Consider the following 19,830-nt stretch of genomic DNA (forward strand, 5'->3'; position numbering starts at 1 on the left):
ATTTGTGTAATAGTGAATTAGTGATGCAGTTGCCAGAGGAAATTTGCAGAACGCCATAATTAAAGCCGGGTTTTGTTAACTTACGATGATTCATCTAACGCATGTGAAGAAACGAGAATAGCCTATAAAATGTCTGAATGTCTTATTATCTCACTGTTATAGGGAAAAGTCTGCCTTCTGATTTCGGAGGATATTAGTGAAGTATCAAGTAACTCAGTGGCGTTAATGTAATATGAATCTTTCATTAAACCTAGCATTTTTGTTTCTTCAACAAAAATAGGTAGCAGGTTAGAGATTCAACCATTAGTCAAATGGGTAAATTCTTAATGTTATATGGTAAAATAAAAATTAATAAAAAGATAAAATAAAAAAATTTGTATAAAAAAATTTGGTCACATTTTAAATATATTTTTAGGGAAAATCTATGATATGGTATCAAAAGAGTTTTAACCAATCAAAACCCACCCATGAATTTTGATAAATAATACCATATTCTCTACCACATTTATGATTTTGGTTTATTTGTCAGTTATTTTCCCGGATACCATATCTTTTCCATATCATAGTCGAACCCTTATTTCTATTATACAAAAATGTGACAAAAAAACTATTTTAATTATTTTCATTAATAGAATGCAAAATTTAAAATTGATTACTGATTTGGCCCAGGTTGCATGTTAACAATTCAATCATCCAAGACAAATAGGCCAACTAATTATGTCAGCTAAATAATAAAACAGGAGATAAATATAAAAAATATATTTTTTGTGAACAATTTTGACACATCTCTAATTTTATATTAGCCATATTTGACAAAATGAGTATGATAAAAAATACATTATTGATGATGGAAATGAAATATAAATTTTAAAAAGTAACTTAGAAACAAAATTATTTTTCCATTCAAGTGAAGGTTTAGCAACCCATGATGTCAATAATTAAATAATAAACATTTAAAAGTAGATAGATATACATGAATTTAAAAATATAGGAAACTTAAGAAAAAGCCAGGCATATTCCCAATGCCATACATTCATAATATTACACAAAAATAAGTATCATGCACAAAAAGTTGATGTTGTTATCGTTATTAAGGTTTAAAATTTTGTCACGTATCGATCAATACATATCGTTCCAACAAGTTTTCGGCACGGTACATAGTACCAAATTGAATGTGTCATATTTATTCGTCGTATCGAGGCTGTATCGTAGAGTATCGGTGCGTTTATCAGTAGCGTATTGGTTGATACAATACGATTTTACTGTGGCATAAACGCAAATAAAACTCCCTTCGAAAGAGGGTTTTCTAAACCCATTTCAGAAACCTCTTTCTTTCCCAAACCCTTCAAAAAGTTTTTTAACCTTTTTAAAGACTCAAATCTTGTAAAAATTTTCCTTAACATCTATAAATTTGCAAGATTCAACAAGTTTTTCAATGTTGTGTAAAAAAGAGTGAAACTAAATATGTTTTTTCAAATTTCTTTTACATTTTCAGCAAATGTTAGAAAAGATAAGGGGAAAGAAAGTGGTTTGCCCCCTACCCCTTCGGCTGGGGGGCTTCGACAAGACCCCCCTTTTAACAACTATTATGCATTTTTTTCTTAATATAAAAGTTTTTTATTAAAGATAAAGAAAAAAAAAAAGAAATCCCCCCTTCCTCCTCTTAAGGAAGTTTACGTCTCTTGCATTTTGAACCATGCTTCACGCCTAGGTAGTGGAATGTCTCTGTGTTTTAAAACATTTATATTTATTTTTTATTTTTTATTTTTAATTTTTAGAATAAAATATGCAAAATAATTATTTCATCTATTATGTCTATAAATCCATTTAATTTTTTGTTACATATTTACTTTTCTTAATTTTAATTTTATTTTTAGAATAAAACATGCAAAATAATTATTTGAACAAAAATAAATAATTATTTAGTTTTTAGAAAATTAGAATAAAACATGCAAAATAATTACTTGATCTATTATATCCATAATTAGATAGTATGTTTCTATTCCCAATTTCCCGTTTATTGATTATAATATTTTTTTTTCATAAAACCTACTAAAATGTGTTATTTTTATGCATAAATAGCTCATTTATGTCTTATATTTAGTGCTATTGATGTTTATTTATGATTTATTATAGTATTTATAGCATTTCCATGTGTTTCCATTCGTATTTTAATTTTTTGTCTGTATCCATGCGTATCCTGATAAGTCTTAAATTTGCCTTTCTGATACGCATAGCGTTTCCGATACTTTAAACCTTGATCATTATTACTGTTATTGATAGAAATGGAATACAAAACTTAAATCAACAAAAAATGGAACCATTTTCCCATCTGAGTTAAACGGGTCAACCTATAATATCTTAATCAAATAATAAAAATAAATAAAACAATGTAGAAATACAAAAAACTCACATGAATCATATTAAAAAGACAAGTGTGATAAATATAAGAAAATACAAAATTATAGAAATTCAACTTATAAAAATTATGTAAAAATGTTTAGTCAAGTCTAGTATTATCTATTCATCATATTGAATAAAAATAAATATGATAAATAAGAAGTATCCTATAAATAATGAAAATGGTATACAAAAATTTTAAAATTGATCAAAAAATGAAATCGTTTCCCATCTAGGTGGCAGGCTGGTAGTTAATTGTCCAAGTCCAATGGGTCAATCCATGATGTGATAATTTGGACCATTTCTCAATTTGTGCATTTCATCCATGACTCAATGGTTCAACCATATAGGTCAAATGGATCAACCTAGGATGTCGTAATTAAATAATAAAAATAAAAACAGATAGGAATAGAAATAGAATGTAAAAAATTTTGGACACATATCGTCCATCATCATCCAAAATTGCCCTATTCAATGCACATACAGATTTACTAGTAGGTCTACGTGACCAAGACATCAGAACATCAGCAACTGGAAGAAGCTCATGACATATATATATATATATATATATATATATATATATATATATAACAACATGTTGATTGGAAGACTCTCAACTTATATGCATCTTTGGAAGACAAATAGAGAGCCCCGGGAACCAACTCCCAACCTTACATTCTCATCTATGTAGGTTATTTCTAGCTTGACCTCACTCTGACCACCATACTGGAACTCCAATGCCCCTACCTTCAGTTGAGGAGGTTCAAATACAACTTGAATCCATTTATCATCCAATGCTCTCAGTTTACCTAAATCACACGACAGAAAAAACATAAATGTGATAGCATGTACAGGGAAAATCTTGGGACATTAGTATGGTCACTAACATGGAGATGTACTGTCCTTGGCACTGTGCAAATAGTACATACTGACTGTCAGGAGGTTCAGGTAAGGTTGGGCATTGAACCAGTAGGAATGGCAACGGGGCAGGTTTGGGGCGGGGATCATATTTTCCCTCCCCGACTCCGATTCTGAAATTAACCCCATTGCCGTCCCCGATCCCCACCAGGGATAAAATTCCCTCCATGTCAGGGTCGGGGTGGGGTGGGGTGGGGTGGGGACCTCAATCCCCATCCCCGACCCCATCAGGTCGGGGAAGTCGGGTCCCCATTGGGGATGAGGAAAATTGCCATCCCTATGAAGCAGGCCAGCCTGAGAAGTAAACTATAAACCAACCTCAGTTCTTGATAAGGTGCAGACTGCAGGCCTAACATATGATTGAAAATAAATTTTCCTTCAATGGTTTTGTGATAGTTCTAAGTTTTGGTTTACGTCTGGGCCAGTTTGACCCTGGCCTGAGGCCCAAAATATGAGTTTGGGCTAGGTATCTTCAGTTAAGCTTGATCTCAAGCCTCGCTTGAGACCAAAGTTTGAGTTCAGGCCTCAGGATGAGCCAAGTTTTACTTGAAAGGGCCCAGCCTAATGCCCAACCCTAGGTTCAGGAATCATTGGGAAAGTTCTGTCGAGTAACCAATAATAATGCCCAAATGTCAATTATAAAGCGTGTATGCCCCACAGTCAAAGATTTTAGTTTTAGTCACAAAAGGAAAATTAATCGCTAGTTAATAAAGGAGTCTACCTTTCAAGGAAACTTCCCCATCAAGAAAGCCGAATGCAGAAAAGGACACCTTATTTCTCACAATGTCTGGAGCTTCGACAACCTGAATCATTTCATTAGTTTTGAACACAAGACGACCCAATGCACTCCGGTAGCCACCTCCAGGTGATGTTGGCACCGAACAGTAAAGCACATCCCATTCTGAATATCACCCAATTGGATGAATCATAAACCATAAAGCATTTCATGCAAGGTACATTCTCTTCTATTTTTAGGATAAACATAACATGAAAAAACATTCCATATATATCTACATGAATTTACAAAGATGGATGAACAAGAAGATTTGATATGGTGTATTGCATAAGGTTGCCTGTTTCTACAAACTATTGTCTAAATTATCTGTTAAACAAATGAAACTACAGGGCAACAGTTGAAAACATAGACCTTGATACCTCGACAAAACCAAGTAGACAAGAGTCACACGACTTCATTAAATACTTATATAAAAGCGGTTGATATGTGGCAGATTGCCATCTTATGTAAGGGCTACAATCAGAGAAAATATTCTTATCAGCTATTATGAAAGCTTGTATTTCTCCATAGAACTTTACAAGCAATGGCCATCTCTATGAGTTATATTGTGCAGCTAGTCTTAACACAGAAGACTAGGCATGTTTTGATGGGTGATCATCCTTCCGGACTTTGCACAAGTAGCTAGAGCAAATTTTGGGGAAGGATTTTGGGAAGTGCTTGTGTTGCAAAATTTATTTCTGATTGTATCTAATAAGTAATCATGCTATTTCTAAGAAGTTGATGCCTTGACACCTTTATAGATTGTAATCATTTTCCTTTTTATTTTAACGAAATTCCTTTTTCTTTTACTATCAAAAAATAAGGGTGGTAAAATACAAAAACCTCCCCTGTAGTTTTACTTTAACAAAAGCCTCCCCTAAACTTTTAAAAAATTCGATAGAAATCTCCGTTACTGACCCAGACGAAAAACGTTTCATAATTTTTTTCCAAATACGTACTGAAATAACTAACCGAGGTTAACTTCCTGGACATTCCTTGGTCAAATTTTAACTCAGTGCTAAATACCTTCGAGGGTGTAAGATTCCAAATGACAGTTAAAAGGGAAGGCTCACCGACGATAACTGCAGAACCCTGAAGTGATGATATCCATAGTACTTGAAGCCATATGGATCCAGCGGTTAAACTTATCACGATTCTCAGTAGGAATGGAGTCTTTGTATTTATCACTAATTCACTATTTCCAGAACTAGGTCACTGAGAAACTGAGAATGACAACAATTCATCGAAGAGTTGTGCTCTAGTCCCATCAACCTTGAGAGACAATGGACATTCTGCTCATATGAACATATAAATGCTTTAAAAGATAATGGAGATTTTGTGTGTAGTGGGTTTATCGTTCGAGGCCTGAAAATTGGTCATTTTGGTTCTGGAAATTGGATTGTGTGGTCAAATGCTTCTACAAGCTCTCACAATTCAGAAACCGCCATTAATCTCTCCCTCTGTTCTTTTTAAGCTGAAGGTGATACCCTCTATTTCGTTATTTCATCATGGGGATTAGAATTTCAAGAACAGAGGAGAAATTCATCTCTGCATGCTGTGGAAAAGGAACTGAAAAAACTCGATGAGCAACTCCAAACCCTCTCTCATAAAGAAATAACTCTTCTTCTTCTTCTTGCCTGGTCTCCGCCCCTGGGATAACACCCGGGGCTTCTGACGTGTGCTTTTATCCTTTTACAGATCGGACCTGTCGGTCTCGAATACTAGTGAAACCACCTTGTTGCCCTCGGCCTCATATTTGGCAGCAACAATTGGCATCGTCTGTGGGAACGTTTTCAAGACTTCCCTCTAAAAACAACATCATTTAATCCATCAAGTTTCCGATATGGCTGATAAGCAAGACAACACTCTTAACGCTTAGAACCTAGTCATGATGAACCAATTCAAGCTGGTCCTAAACAGGTTGGACAACCTAGCCCAACGGTTGGATGAGGTAGGGCATCCGTCCGATAGGAGGCCACCAATAGGGTGGCCACCCCGTCGGAAGCCAAGGGCAATACAGTGGACGATCCACCCATGCACCACCGGGCCAACGCCTAATTGGCCAGGGGAAGCCAACCCCTCAACATTCAACAGTAGCAGCCAACAGGCTAGCAAGCCCCCGCCAAAGACCTCTTGGCTCCCCAGCTGGAGAGGCGAACCCATGGGGCCCTACAACAACCATAGGGACCACGATTGTCGGCATCGCCATGCGGAGAGCAACCGAGATGATGGTGGGTGCTCCGGCCACTACAGTCCTCCTCCAAGGGCCAGAGGCCGACACTACGCCTCTCCCCCACCAGTGTCTGACCTTTGCGATCTCCTCAATGATCGCCAAGCTCGCAAGGCTCAGGATGTCCTAGCATTTGAACACTCCAGGAACAAGGCCAACCCGTTCCACGTGAAAGAGAACCTAGACGAGGTCGAGGCCCCGGTTGACTGATGTCTCGATGACCTTCAGGCATAGATAGGCGCTATCCAAGATCAGATCCGACAGGTGAAGAAGAGCCGAGGTGATGCCTCCACCAATCAGAACCTTTCATCTAACCGGATGGAGGCCTTCACCGACTCCATCACCTGGAAGCCGCTCCCACCCTGGAGACCTATGATGGGAGCACAAATCTGGATGACCACTTGGAAAGCTTCAGAGCCCTCATTCTCCTCTACGGGTACTCAGATGCCTTGATGTGCCGAGCCTTCCAAGCAACCTTCAAGGAAGCAGCATGAAGATGGTTCTCCACACTCCCCCCCGATCCGTCAACTCTTGGGACTAGTTTGTGGACCTCTTCCTCTCCCACTTCGTCGGCATCCAATGGTGCCAAAAGACCGTCGTTTCCCTAATGTCCATCAAGAAGAAGCGCGGGGAAAGCCTTTGGACATACATGGACTGATTCAAATTGGGAAGAGCTTGAAGTAAGGGATCTTGACCCCTCAGTCTCTATGCATGTGGCCATCAGTGACCTCCGGCCCGGACCCCTCAGCTGATCCATCTCCAAGACTCCGCCCAGGAACAAGGCCGAGTTCTTGAAGAAAGTCCAAAAGTACATTACTGCCGAGGAGGCCGAAGCCAACAAGCGCCTCTAGGAACCAGAGGCTGAGAGGCTGAGGCCAGCCGAGGGGCCACTGACAAGAAGAGGAAGGAAAGGGATGGCCATGGCCACAGCCACGACCACACCAGAAAAGACGTTGGCCCCTTCCTTTAACAAATATACGCCACCGAACTCCACCCGAACACATATACTAATACAAGTAGGGAAGGAGGAAAACATGAAGTGGCCGACCAAGCTAAAGAGGAACCTTAAAAGAAGTAACCCCAAGAAGTACTGCAAGTACCACCGTGGCACCGACCACGATACGAAGGACTACTATGAACTCAAGAATGAGATCGAGTCCCTCATCCACCGCAGGCACTTGAAGGAGTGTCGAGGGCGACGCTAGCGCCTCAACCTTGTAGCAACAGCAACAGGTTGGGCCCAAGCCCATCACCCCCTAACTAGAGTTATTGAAGTCATCGTTGGGGGCTCGGCCTTGGGTGAAGCATCTGCCTTGGCCCGAAAGGCATACGCCAGACACTACAACATCCAGAGCCCGACACCTAAAAGGCCAAGGCCAGAAGACACCATCTTCTTCTCCGACGACGACCTACAAGGGGTCTCGTTGCCCCATGACGATGCATTGGTGGTGTCTATGACTATCTCCAACTACATGGTGAAGAGAATCCTCATGGACAGCAGCTCCTCGGCCGACATCTTGTTCTACGACACATTCGAGAAGATGTAGTTGATGCTAGTTCGGTTGCAACTTGTGGACGTGCCACTAGTCAGGTTCTTCGGAGCAGTTGTCAAGCCCGAAGGAAAGATCATCCTACCAGTCACATTAGGGGCCGAGCCTCGACAAGTAACTCGGATGACTGATTCTTGGTCGTGAAGATTGGCTCCCATATAATGCCATCATAGGGAGACCAACCCTTCATGCACTCAAGGCGGCCATCTCGTCTTGTCACCTCGCCATGAAGTTCCCCACTGAGCATGGCGTGGGAGTAGTTAGGGGGAACCAACAAGCTGCCAGATAGTGCTACGTTACAACACTAGAAGGCAAGAACAAAGAAGCCTTACACTGTAAGGGCTCGACCTTGGGGACAAATCAACGAGCCAAGGCTAGCCGACCGAGAAGATGGTACGAGTCGGGTCACCCCTCCCTTAGGAAACTTTTCGAATTGGTAAGCTTCCCCAAAACCAATGCCTACGTCTTTGCTTGGTCTGTCGCTGATATGCCAGGAATTGTCCCCTTGATAATTGCTCACAGGCTAAGTGTGGACCCGAGCTATAGGCCAGTTTGGCAAAAGAAAAGGAACTTTGCACCAGAGTGTTGGAAAGCCATCGGAGAGGAGGTGGATAAGCTACTCGATGTCGGCTCCATCCGAGAGGTACACTACCCTAAATGGTTGTCTAACATGGTCATGGTTAAGCTAATGGGAAATGGTGCATTTGTATTGACTTCACAGATATCAACAAAGCCTGCTCCAAAGACAACTTTTTCCTTTGTCGAGGATTGATCATCTCGTCGATGCCACCACAGGGTACAAGTTGTTAAGCTTTATGGATGCTTTCTCTAGGTACAACCAGATCAAGATGCACCCCGTCGATGAAGAGAAGACCTCGTTCATCATGGAGCACAACACCTACTGCTACAAAGTAATGCCTTTTGAACTGAAGAACGACGAGGCCACCTACCAACAGCTAGTGAACAAGATATTCAAGGACTAGATGGGGAGGAACGTCAAGGCCTACGTCGACGACATGGTGGTGAAAAGCCTAAAGGCAAGCCAACACACCTTGGACCTCAATGAGACCTTTGGGGTATTAAGGAAGTATAACATGAAGTTGAACCCCAGCAAATGTGCCTTCGGCATCACCTCGAGCAAGTTTCTGGGCTTTGTGGTCACTCAACGAGGTATGTGCCTTCTGCAAACCTTTCTTCCGAGCTATCAAGAAGCTGAAGGACTTCTAGTGGACTGAAAAGTGCTAGAAAGCCTTTGAAGAATTGAAGTCCTAACTCATGTCGCCTCCTCTGCTCACGCGACCCCTCCCGAGAGAGACCTTGTTCTTATACCTCTCGACCGGGGACGAGGCCGTTAGCTCAGCTTTGGTATGAGAAGACAAAGGAATTTAGAGGCCGCTCTATTATGTCAGCAAGGTCCTTTGGGAAGTGGAGACCAGGTACCCAGAAGTGGAAAAGATAGCCTTCGTGTTGGTAGGCTTGGCCAGGAAACTGAGGCCCTACTTCCAAGCTCACAGCATATCAGTACTGATCAACCAGCCCCTCAAGTCAATATTGTCCAAACCAGAGACCTCGGGTCGGCTAACCAAGTGGGCCATCGAGCTATCAGAGTTTGACTTACACGACCAGTCGAGGCTCGTAATAAAAACACAAGCGCTGGCAGACTTCTTGGTTGAATGCACTTTCAGTCGCACCTTCGACCAGGCCCCCAAAGACGATGAGAGGCCTAGGTCCACCTGGACTTTGTTCGTGGATGGATCCTCCAACGCCAAAGGAAGCGGACCCGGCCTCATACTTCTCACCCCAAATGACAAGTTGGAGTATGCATTGTGGTTCAGCTTCCCTACCTCCAACAATGAAGCCAAGTACGAGGCCCTCCTCGCCGGCCTACAACTTGCCAAAGACCTCGATGCTAGGCACATTGAGGTCTTCAGTGACTCAAAGCTGGTTGTGAACCAAGTGAATGGGGGAATATGAAGCTAGGTAACCAAATATGGCTAAGTACTTGGCTAAAGTCCAAGAACTGATCAACCACTTCCAACGCTTCGCCCTGCATTAGGTCCCATGGGCCGAGAACACAAGAGTCAGCACCTTGTCCAAACTTGCAAGCTATACGGAATCGGCCCTTGACCGCACAATACATGTTGAGAACTTAGCATGGCCCAGCATTGAAGAGAAGCAAGTGTATCCCGTCTAAGCCAAGCTTTGTTGGATGGACCCCATCATCACCTACCTACAACGCGAGAAGCTTTCGTCCGACAAGAATGAAACAAGGAAGGTCCTACGATAGTTAGCCTACTACGCCCTGCTTGAAGACAAGCTATACAAAAGATCCTTCACTTTGCCTTACCTCAGATGCCTCTACTAAGAGGAGGGCGAGTATGTGCTCTGAGAAATCTACAAAGGCATCTGCGACAACCACCTGGGAGCAGAACTCTAGCACAAAAGGCACTCGGGCAAGGATACTTTTGGCCAACCATTCAGAAGGAAGTTATTGAGCTGGTACAGAAGTGTGACTGATGCCAAAGGCACTCTAACATCTTCTATGGGCCTGCAACGACCCTCTCGACTCTTAGTAACCCCTGGTCCTTTGCAAAATGGGGAATGGACCTCCTCAGACCATTCCCCCCGGCCACCGAGAATAGGAAACACCTCGTTGTTGCAGCAGATTACTTCACCAAGTGGGTCAAAGTCGAGCCCTTGGCAACCATCACGGCTAAGATAATCCAAAATTTCTTCTGGAAGAATATCATTTGTCGTTTTGGCATCCCCCACATGCTCGTCACAAGCAACGACCGACAGTTCACTAACAGAACCATCCTGGACAGGCTAAAGGTGAGGCTAGACAGAGCCAAGGGACTTTGGGAAAATGAGCTATATAGCATTATGTGGGCCTACCGGATGACACCTCGGACTGTCACGAGTGAAACTCCCTTCAACTTGACATATGGAACAGAGGTTGTCATCCCGGCAGAGATCGGCCAGTAGATGCCTCAAACCGAGGCGTTCCAAGAAGCTGAGAATGATGAACAGTTAAGGAATAACCTTGATCTGTTGGAAGGTGTCCGAGAGCAAGCTCAAATCAAGGTTGCGGCCTATTAGCGAAGAGTTGCTAGATATTACAACTTCTAGGTTAGGGAGCATTACTTCAAGGAAGGTGACCTCATCCTCAGGAAGGTTATGGTTCTTGATCCTGGCGTCAGAAAGCTTGGCCCTAACTGGGAAGGGCCCTATAGGATCAAGCAAGTGGTCGGCCTCGACACCTTTCGATTGGAGTCCTTGAGTGGAAGACAAGTACCTCATACCTAGAACTCTAAGAACCTCCGAATGCATTATCAGTGATGTAAACATGGCTAGTGAAAACTTTGTGAAAAAAGTGTGCAAATTCCTCTCACCTCGGCTTGATTTGCCCTAGTGCAAATGTTCTCGTTTTCTCCAATCGCCAAGACTCCTCGGCCGAACGATTGGTCGTAGCACACAATGTACATGACTCTTTGAGAGTCATATACCTAGTCACCTTTTTAGCTAAGGCAAGAACTTCCAAGACCTTGGCCATTGTTAATAAGCGGCTTACGACATTGGCCTCAGCCTTAAAGACCCTAAAATAAGCGAGTCTTTGTGTAGGCCAAAGAGACAACATCGGCCCATTACTTAACACAAACCACAATGAACAACACACAAAGCAAATAACGCTACTCCATCAAGGTAAAGGCACTCTGCGACCTCAGTCGCGTACCATTCGTTGGGCCTTAGCCACGCATGAGTCCGGTCTCTAAGTCCCTAAGGAAGAACATGCCAGGCAGGCTAAGGCAATCACCTCCCTTCCTTTTCGCTAAGGAAGAGGGTCCCGAGACCTCAGCGAAAAGAGTCAGCCTCAGACTAAAAGCCTTAAGGTGAAACACCTTGACAAGTAGCTAAGTCAGAAGTTACGAGTTTCTTTGCAAAATATGCCCCTTGCGTAAGACAAAAGAAAGATGGAAGAAAAAAGAAACGACATATTTTTACAAGAAACTTGATGTGGCAAAAAATTTGTATATTCATTCAATTTCCTTTACAAAAAGAGGCCTTTGATGGGGGAGGTCAAGCCCCTTACAAAAAATATATCAAAAATAAGAAAAAGAAACAAAACTATGTCCAAAGGTCGTTGCAGAAGGGAGCCTTTGCCCTACGCAAGCATCCTCACTCGGCCTCAATGTCAACATGCTCATTAGTCGCCACCTCCTGCTGCGTGCATTGTTGAGTGCCGCCTTGGCCCTCGACCACCCGCCATCTTGGCTGCCTGCTAGCTCGAAAGGCGAGGACCCAGCGAGTCAACATCAAAGTCGGGGAAGAAGGCCAACACTTGAGCTCGGGTATCCTCGATCCCCTCCAAATATGAAGAGGCACCGAACTCGGCCAGCTCCTCGTGAGCCTCCAAGGCCTTGTACTCATCCACAACTTAGGTGGACGCCTCCTGAAGCCTCTGCTCCGCCTCAGCCAGTGAGGCCCTGGCGGCCCTCAGCTGCACCCTCTTGGCCGCCACGTCAGCTTCAAGCTTCTTGCGGCACTTGTGTTCCCCACGAGCCATCTCGGCTGGCCCGCTCCTCGGCCAACAGGAAGCATGTTGGGGATCAAGGTGCGATCGATGCATGCGTTGCTCAAAGAGTCGCCCTCCCTAACTATCGAGACCCCCCAGCAGCACCCTCGGCTTGGTGGTCCCTCACCACAACCTTATTCGTCCTTAGATCTTGAGGGACCTCGCCTAGCCTCTTTGGTGTGGCCACCTTTCTCTTCTCAGCCTAGGCATTCCCCTTTGGTCGAGGCTATTCCCTCTCACTCGGCTTCCATGAAATCCCCTCGGTTGGGTACTTCTTGGACTTTTCCATCGCAGCTTGCAACAGTCTCTCCTTCAAGCCATCGTCCATCTCTACAACCAAGAAAGACGACCAATGTTAGAAGAACGACAATGAACACTGAACATGTAACACAACTAGCTGACAACATGAGTGCCCAACACCTCCTCCGCCACTAAGGGTCTAGCACGAATCGTCCCAGTCAGCCGAATCCGATTCATCACGACTGACTCCTCGCCGTTGTACGACCTGATCCTCTTGGCCAAAGAGTTCGGCGTTCCCCAATCAGACCGAAAGGACCATCCTTGAGGATAGCTAATGAAGAAAAACTTCTTTCAGTTATGGAAGGCCACAGGTTGTCCACTACCCTACCCCATCGGCCTTGGAAGTACCACAAACTTTCCCCGTCAGGATGCTTCCTCAATGCAAATAGACCCCGGAAGATTTTCATGGTCACGGACACATCTCTGAGGCAAGGCATCACCAACACGGCCACTATGGTCCTAATGGCGTTTGGAGCAAGCTGGCAGAGGGAAATATTATAGTAATTAAGGATTTCTAGGACGAGGGGAGGCAAGGGAAAACGAAGGCCGAAGTGGAGGTAGTGCTTGTGCACAAACACCTCCCCCTTGAGGGCTGCCACGGCCGGTCACCAACACAGGGGACTCTAACCCTATAGCCCCCTGGGATATGGTACATCTCGGACAGAGCCCTCACTTGCTCTTTGCCGAGCTCACTATCAAAATCGGAGCGAGGGTGACACACCAATGTCACGCCTCAACGATCGGCCTCGGCCCGCTCCTTGGGTGTAGGTTCGAGCAAATGGTGAAGACTCACTCAACCAACTAGGTGAGGTTTTTGGTATTTTACCCGAAAAATAATAAAATTGATTTATGAAGATGCACTGTTTTCCAATAAAATGCTTTTGTAGGCATTTCCCATAGTGAAAATTTTTTATGCGGTACTTAATCATATGTCAGTAAGGCATTATTAGGGTTTACCTCCAAAAATAAGTGGGCATTTTACAGGCTCGTCAACACAATACTTCTGCAATTGCTGAGCCACTTCTGCTACTCCTAAGTGTCCTTCCTTGGTTAACAGAACTCCTCGATCTGTTCCTCTCACCTAATTAAGCAAACAACACAGTTCCTTCTATTACCAGCTCATAAAATGATAATAAAACAAGAAAAGGAAAATTTCACATAAGCAGTTTCAGAGGGAAAACTTCTATATCATTTTTACCCAAAAGGAAGTACCTAAGCAAAATCCACTGGTATCCAACCATTGGCAGCTGCGCAGTAATTAGTAGTACCCCTGTAGCACCTCTCTGACATGCAAAAATCTCAACCAGAAGTTCATGATGGGCCACTCTCATTCCCCCTAAGGACTTCGGAAAACAAATTATTGAGCTTTCACTACTTTGGGAGGTGGATTTATCTTTAATACAATTTGTTTCCTTTCAGGATCTGATAAAATTAATGCAACTTAAACATTCGTTACAAGGAAACTACAGGTCTTCATTCTAGTCATGGTTAGTCTGCAATCCAAATTCATCTAAAACTTCTTAATTTCGTATTGCAAACACTAATAATCCCATATCCCATTTATCCACTATCGTTCTATACAAGTATAGATTCACTAAAATCCATCTCTTGGATCTAATTTTCAACGTTCGGAAAATTTTAGGAACTTTTTTCACAGTCATTACATCCAATATTTAGCCCAAGTATCATATAAATTGCAATGTACTTATAAAGTTATATTTCAGCACAACTGAGACACAATGCCGACTAAAAACAAGCGAAACAGGAAAGCAGAACCGAAATAACAATCAACGAGATGAACTTGATGCGAAACAGTAAAGCCAATGAATCCGGAAAATCATCAAACCTTGGAGAGAATTGACACGACGAGTTCATCGGGACTGGTTCGAACCTCCTGCGTCGAGATCGAAGCAGAGATTCTCAATACTCTCCGCTGCCACCGAAGAGGAAAATACAGGATAGATGAAGGGTTTGAGGATTTTGAAACAGAAGTTAGGATTTTTGATTTGTGTATTTCGGGGCCAGTGAAGGTGGAGAAGAGAGCCAGAGAGGAAGCCATCATCGACTCGTACGCAGGCAGAGACTAGAGCAACGGAGCGTGAGTTCTTGTGATTATGACATCCGCCAATTCAAGCGCGTAATACACACCCTTAGTTTTAATGGTGCCACGTAGGCGCGAGAATCGACGTTCAGTTGATGGATCATCGAACAGTTCCGTCTACTGGTTATCTTTACTCCACGTAAGCAAGAGTGTATCCCTACGATAAATTGTGATAAACGATAAGGTCGGCTCATTAATAAGATGAAAAAAGAAGATAAAATTTCTTAAGCTATCCATAAGTTTTAGAAAATTTATTATTTATACCTCTAATGTTTACATATTGATTTAACGCACCTTCAAGTTTTTTAATAATTGTCTAAAACCTCTGTATTAATTTTTCGTCATACTCCGTGATATTACGTGACAGATATATATTTTAAAATTTTTAAAATACCCTTTTAGGTTCTATCTCATTCTCCGTCAGTTTCCGTCTCTCTTTGATTTTGATTCCGTTTCTGATTTTATCTCTGATTCTGATTTTGATTCGTCGTCGTGTATATCTTCGGTTTCGACTCCGACTTTGTCTCTAATTCTGATTTTGATTCCATTTTCATCTATGCCTTCGGCTCTGACTCCAACTTTGTCTTTAATTTCAATTCCCATTTCGATTATGACTTTGTCTACGTCTCCAGCTCCAACTGTAACTCTATTCTGAATCCTATTCCATCATCTTCTAAGTCTCCGGCTCCAATTTCTTCTTCGTTTACTAACTCCGATTCCAACTTCGACTCAGCAATTTCTATAAGAGCCCTTCTTTGAAAGATTTTGCCAACAACATCACACAAGCCATTAAGCCATTAAGCTTACTAGCATCAATGACTAAAGAACATATAATCCATTGTCACTATTATTAGTGTTCTTCATGCTCCCATCCTTTGTAAAACCATTGTCACTATTATCAGTGCCAATATGTATCGTTTCGAGACCCTCTTATACATTCCTACAGTGGGTGTATCAGGGGTCTGATCGATTCAGGGTGTGGAGGAGGCCTAAACCGGTTTTCCAGACCAGTTGTAAAAAATAAAAAATAAAAAATACTAAAAAGCTATATCGATTCCTCAGATACACCTATACCGTCATATCGGTTGTATCCATATTTTGAACCTTCCACAGATCAACACTATCGTCACTACCCACAAGTCCCACTTCACTCTATGTAATTAACTAAGAGGCACTTCGCAAATTCTTGAAGCGGCAACGGCTGTAGATGGGAGGGTTAGAGGTAGTTGCAGCGGCAACGGTTAGGTATCGGTAAAGTTAACGGGGAGGAAGGAGCGACCAATTTGATTAAGTTGAAGAGTTTTTTTGAATAACAATTGTATGGTTGTATCATACAAAGCTTCATCATCTCTGTCTTCCATTAACATACTTGTCAGTATTTTATAACTTTGAATAGTTTCAGCGACAACGTCTCACCCCCTCCTATCAGAGAGAGCGGTGGTTTCAGTGGCGATTCCAATGGCGGTGGAGATTCGGGCACTCGTGGTGGTGGTTCGGGCATTTGTAGAGGTACTTCGGGCGGTGGAGATTTGCAGTGGCGACGATGTGGTATTACACTGAAACAGGGGAGGTGAGGTCCGGGGGGGAGAAGAATAAGAATAAGAATGGGAAGAGAGGAAGAGGAAGAAGAGAAACGAAAAGAAATCAAGTTGGTTTTGAGGCTTTTCGTCGATTGGAAAAGATGAACCACTCATCAAGTTGGGCTCAAGGCTCCTGATCGTTGGTGCCACCTGTCGTTTCTGAGATATAGATTGAGCGTGGGATAGTGTTTTTTTACAGACTCATTTTAAAATAGTCTTTTTGAAGTAGTAGAGATACTCTAAGACAATATTGAATTTAAGATAATACTGAAACAGTAGAAATATGATTGATCAATTTTTTAAATTTTAAGGATAGTTTAAGAAATTTGCCCTTATCATTTATTGGATACTTGTTTTATGAAAACAATGAAAAGAAATTAGGTAAATTTTTTAAAATACTCCTATAATTTAGAAAACTGGTTAATTATACCTCTATTATTTCAGTATTATATTAAAGCATTCTTATAAATCTTCCTTATCATTATTGTCCCTTAATGAAAGAATTAAAAGGATTATTTTTCTATCATTCTTATTTGAATTTTCAAAATGGGGCATATCATAGAACACTACCCGATGCTCAATCTGGATTTTGGAAACGACATGTGGCATCTACCGCTGATTCGAAGTAACGACATGGAATATCTCTTGGGTAATGGTGGGGTCCATTTCTACAACACCCTGCTGCAAGTATTGAATTCGCTCCCTTACAAGCTAGCAAAGCAATTAGAAGTGTCCGTGGTGGTGGGAGGAGGGTATTTCCATGTTATTTTTTTTATGAAGGAGAGGTGTAGGAGGTGGGATTTTGAAGAATAATAAATAGAGAAAAAGTGTCGTGAATTGGAGAGAGAGAGGTCATTTGAAGTGATTCACATGCAATTGTTGTGGACATTGAAATGGGACTTGTGGGCGGTGTTGTTGATAGAAGGAATCGGAGATGGAGAATGGAGTGAGACTTGCAAAGGTTTTCTGTAAGGGAAATCCCAACTCCGAAAATCAACAACCCTATCCAGCTTTCCCCAACAATTGTACCCAAGGCTTTAAATATTGTTAGAGGTCGGGTGTATTGGTCTGTATCCGTGTACCTTCTGAACCATGGCCTGACTTGATACATCCTTTGTAGGGGTATATCGAGAAGGCCCCGATACGATACGTATCGGTCAATATGAATTAATACATAATGATAATTTGAACATTGCTTGTGCTTTCACCTCTTCAAATTAATGGTGACAAAAGATTATTTGTTCTTTTGTTGTCGATGCCACATAGGAATGGCAAGGGAGCAGGTTCGAAGCGGGGATTACATTCCCTATCCCGACCTTGACCCCCAAATCACCCTCCATCCCCATTAGGGAAAGGAATCCTCCTCCATCCCCGACCCCAACGGGGATGAATTCCCTGTCAGAGACTCGAATCCCCGAGGGTCACTGCAAAATCTAGACTCCTAGTCTTAAAACAGCTGGAGCAAATACAAAGAATCAACAAAGGCTCCAAAAGATACGAATAGCTACCAACTCCTACACCAAAAAAAAAAAAGGAAAAAAATAAAGAATCAACATAAACCCATGTCAGAAAATCAATAACTCACCAAAACACTACCATTTGTCGATAAAAATCAATGAACCCACCCGCTCGAACTCCAGAAGCAGCTGCAGCACGTCTAAGACCTTTCATTTTAATTACAAAACTAGCCTGCCCCTATAAACCCACTTGAGAGAAGAGCCAAGACAAATCCTTTCAGATTATCTACAGTGAAACTCATTCAGAATTTCAAATCTTCTCTCCTTTTACTTCTCCTCCACCTCCTCATCGAGTGGTAGACTGGTAGTCGACGACGTCTGATGTCCGATGGGCGAGTGGCGACAATGACGATGATTGGCGACGAAGATGAAAGAAGAAGACTAGAGTTCACACTTCAAAGTTCTCCACTTCTATCTATTGAAGACTCGAAGTGTCCTGTGTCGAATTTTTTTAAGTTTTAATATTTAAAAAAAATGAATAATAATATAATATATAATATTATAATATAAATATTATATAAATCAGGCCCGAAGCGGGGATTGCATTCCCCATCCTCGACCTTGACCCTATCAAAGTATCCCCCATACTCGAATTGGAGAGTTCGGGTATGCGGGGTTCCTATAGAAATTGCAGAGTCGAAGCCGGAATTGGAGTCGGAGACGAAGACAAAGACGGAGTTGGAGCCAGAGACGTAGATGAAGACATAATTAGAATCGGAATCAGAATTAGAGACAGAGTTGGAGACAAAGTTAGAATCGGAATCGGAGATGAAGAAGGAGATTGGTAAATGGATAATTTAGAAAATTTTAAAATATATATCAATCACATAATGTCACATGAAATGACATGGAGTGTGATGAAAAATTAACAGTAAAAAAGGTTTTAAACAATTACTAAAAAACTTGGGATTTCAAGTAAAAAAAAAAAATCCTTGTGTATTTATCTATATGAATAAGCTCCTTTGTAAGTTTATTAATCTCCCCAAATTATTAAATTTTGGACCTAGCTTATGTTGCTTTGTGCAAGATTCCTAGTTATTTATCTATATGAATAAGCTCTATAAATCCTTGTGTAGGTTCTGACATGAGGAAAATTCTCATGGCAACAGTAGTTTCAAGAATGGAGCTTACAGGCCAGAGCAGAGCTTCCCTTGGAAAAGGAGCAGTTGAACCCCTAGTCAAAATGTTTAGTTCAGCGAAGCTTGAAGCCAATCTACCTGCTTTGGGGGCACTAGAGAATCTGTCCAGCTCAACTCCAAAAGTTTGTGCTAGCAGTTCAAACGCGATATAACTAGAAGGTTCCAGCAGGGGACCTCATTCTGGAAAACATGTTTGGGGAAGCAGCAGCAGTAGCAAAAGAAGAAGAGACCACGCGATGTAGAGTGAGGATGCCGATGGTTTCTGTTGGGCTAGGGTTTGGTGGAGGAGAATCTCAAAAGAATGGGAGGGACTGAGAAATGAGGAGCCGCAGAATTCGGGTTTTTTGTCCTTTTGCGGCCGGTTCAACCATACACCTCCAGATAATGGCCGAAATCCTGTTAATGTTTCAATCTCCTTGCACCATCGGCGTGTCATTTCTGATTGGTGGATTCACACATTCTGTGAACCCACGGGTTCACAACCTGGCCTGAAATGTTTAGTGGTTTATAATTATCATTAATTTTTTTGGTAATCATTATCACTAGTGATTCTCATGAGTCATCTAATTCTTTGTTGCCTTTTTTTTTTTTTTTTGAGTTGGAAAGGCCTGAAGCCAATTATTCACCTATAAAATATTGGTTTACATTATTCTCCCCAAGAGACAAATCGGAATTAAGCAGAAGAGAAATAGATATTCACGTGTGTTCTTCTTTTTGGGCTAAAATGTCTTGAGATTTTAATAAACA

General features: G+C 42.0%; 1 protein-coding gene and 1 long non-coding RNA gene across 2 annotated transcripts; one reads left to right on the forward strand and one right to left on the reverse strand.

Annotated features, from left to right (window-relative positions):
* Positions 1–2,747: 2,747 nt before the first annotated feature.
* LOC148879749 (Plastid-lipid associated protein PAP / fibrillin family protein) lies at positions 2,748–19,365 on the reverse strand. The gene is made up of 5 exons (XM_088961420.1): positions 19,076–19,365; positions 14,593–15,004; positions 13,704–13,827; positions 4,040–4,219; positions 2,748–3,209 (listed from the first exon to the last, which is right to left on the reverse strand). Exons 2-5 carry the CDS (start codon positions 14,806–14,808, stop codon positions 3,019–3,021), a joined length of 711 nt encoding a protein of 236 aa, XP_088817546.1. The 5' UTR covers positions 14,809–15,004; positions 19,076–19,365; the 3' UTR covers positions 2,748–3,018.
* LOC148879750 (uncharacterized) lies at positions 18,480–19,628 on the forward strand. Its single transcript, XR_016104321.1, has 2 exons — positions 18,480–18,728; positions 19,021–19,628. It is a non-coding gene; the product is annotated as an uncharacterized LOC148879750 (long non-coding RNA).
* Positions 19,629–19,830: the final 202 nt, after the last annotated feature.

This window comes from Nelumbo lutea, chromosome 1, assembly GCF_056320005.1.
Source record: "Nelumbo lutea isolate HS-2025 chromosome 1, American lotus-T2T, whole genome shotgun sequence".
Lineage (NCBI taxonomy): Eukaryota > Viridiplantae > Streptophyta > Magnoliopsida > Proteales > Nelumbonaceae > Nelumbo > Nelumbo lutea.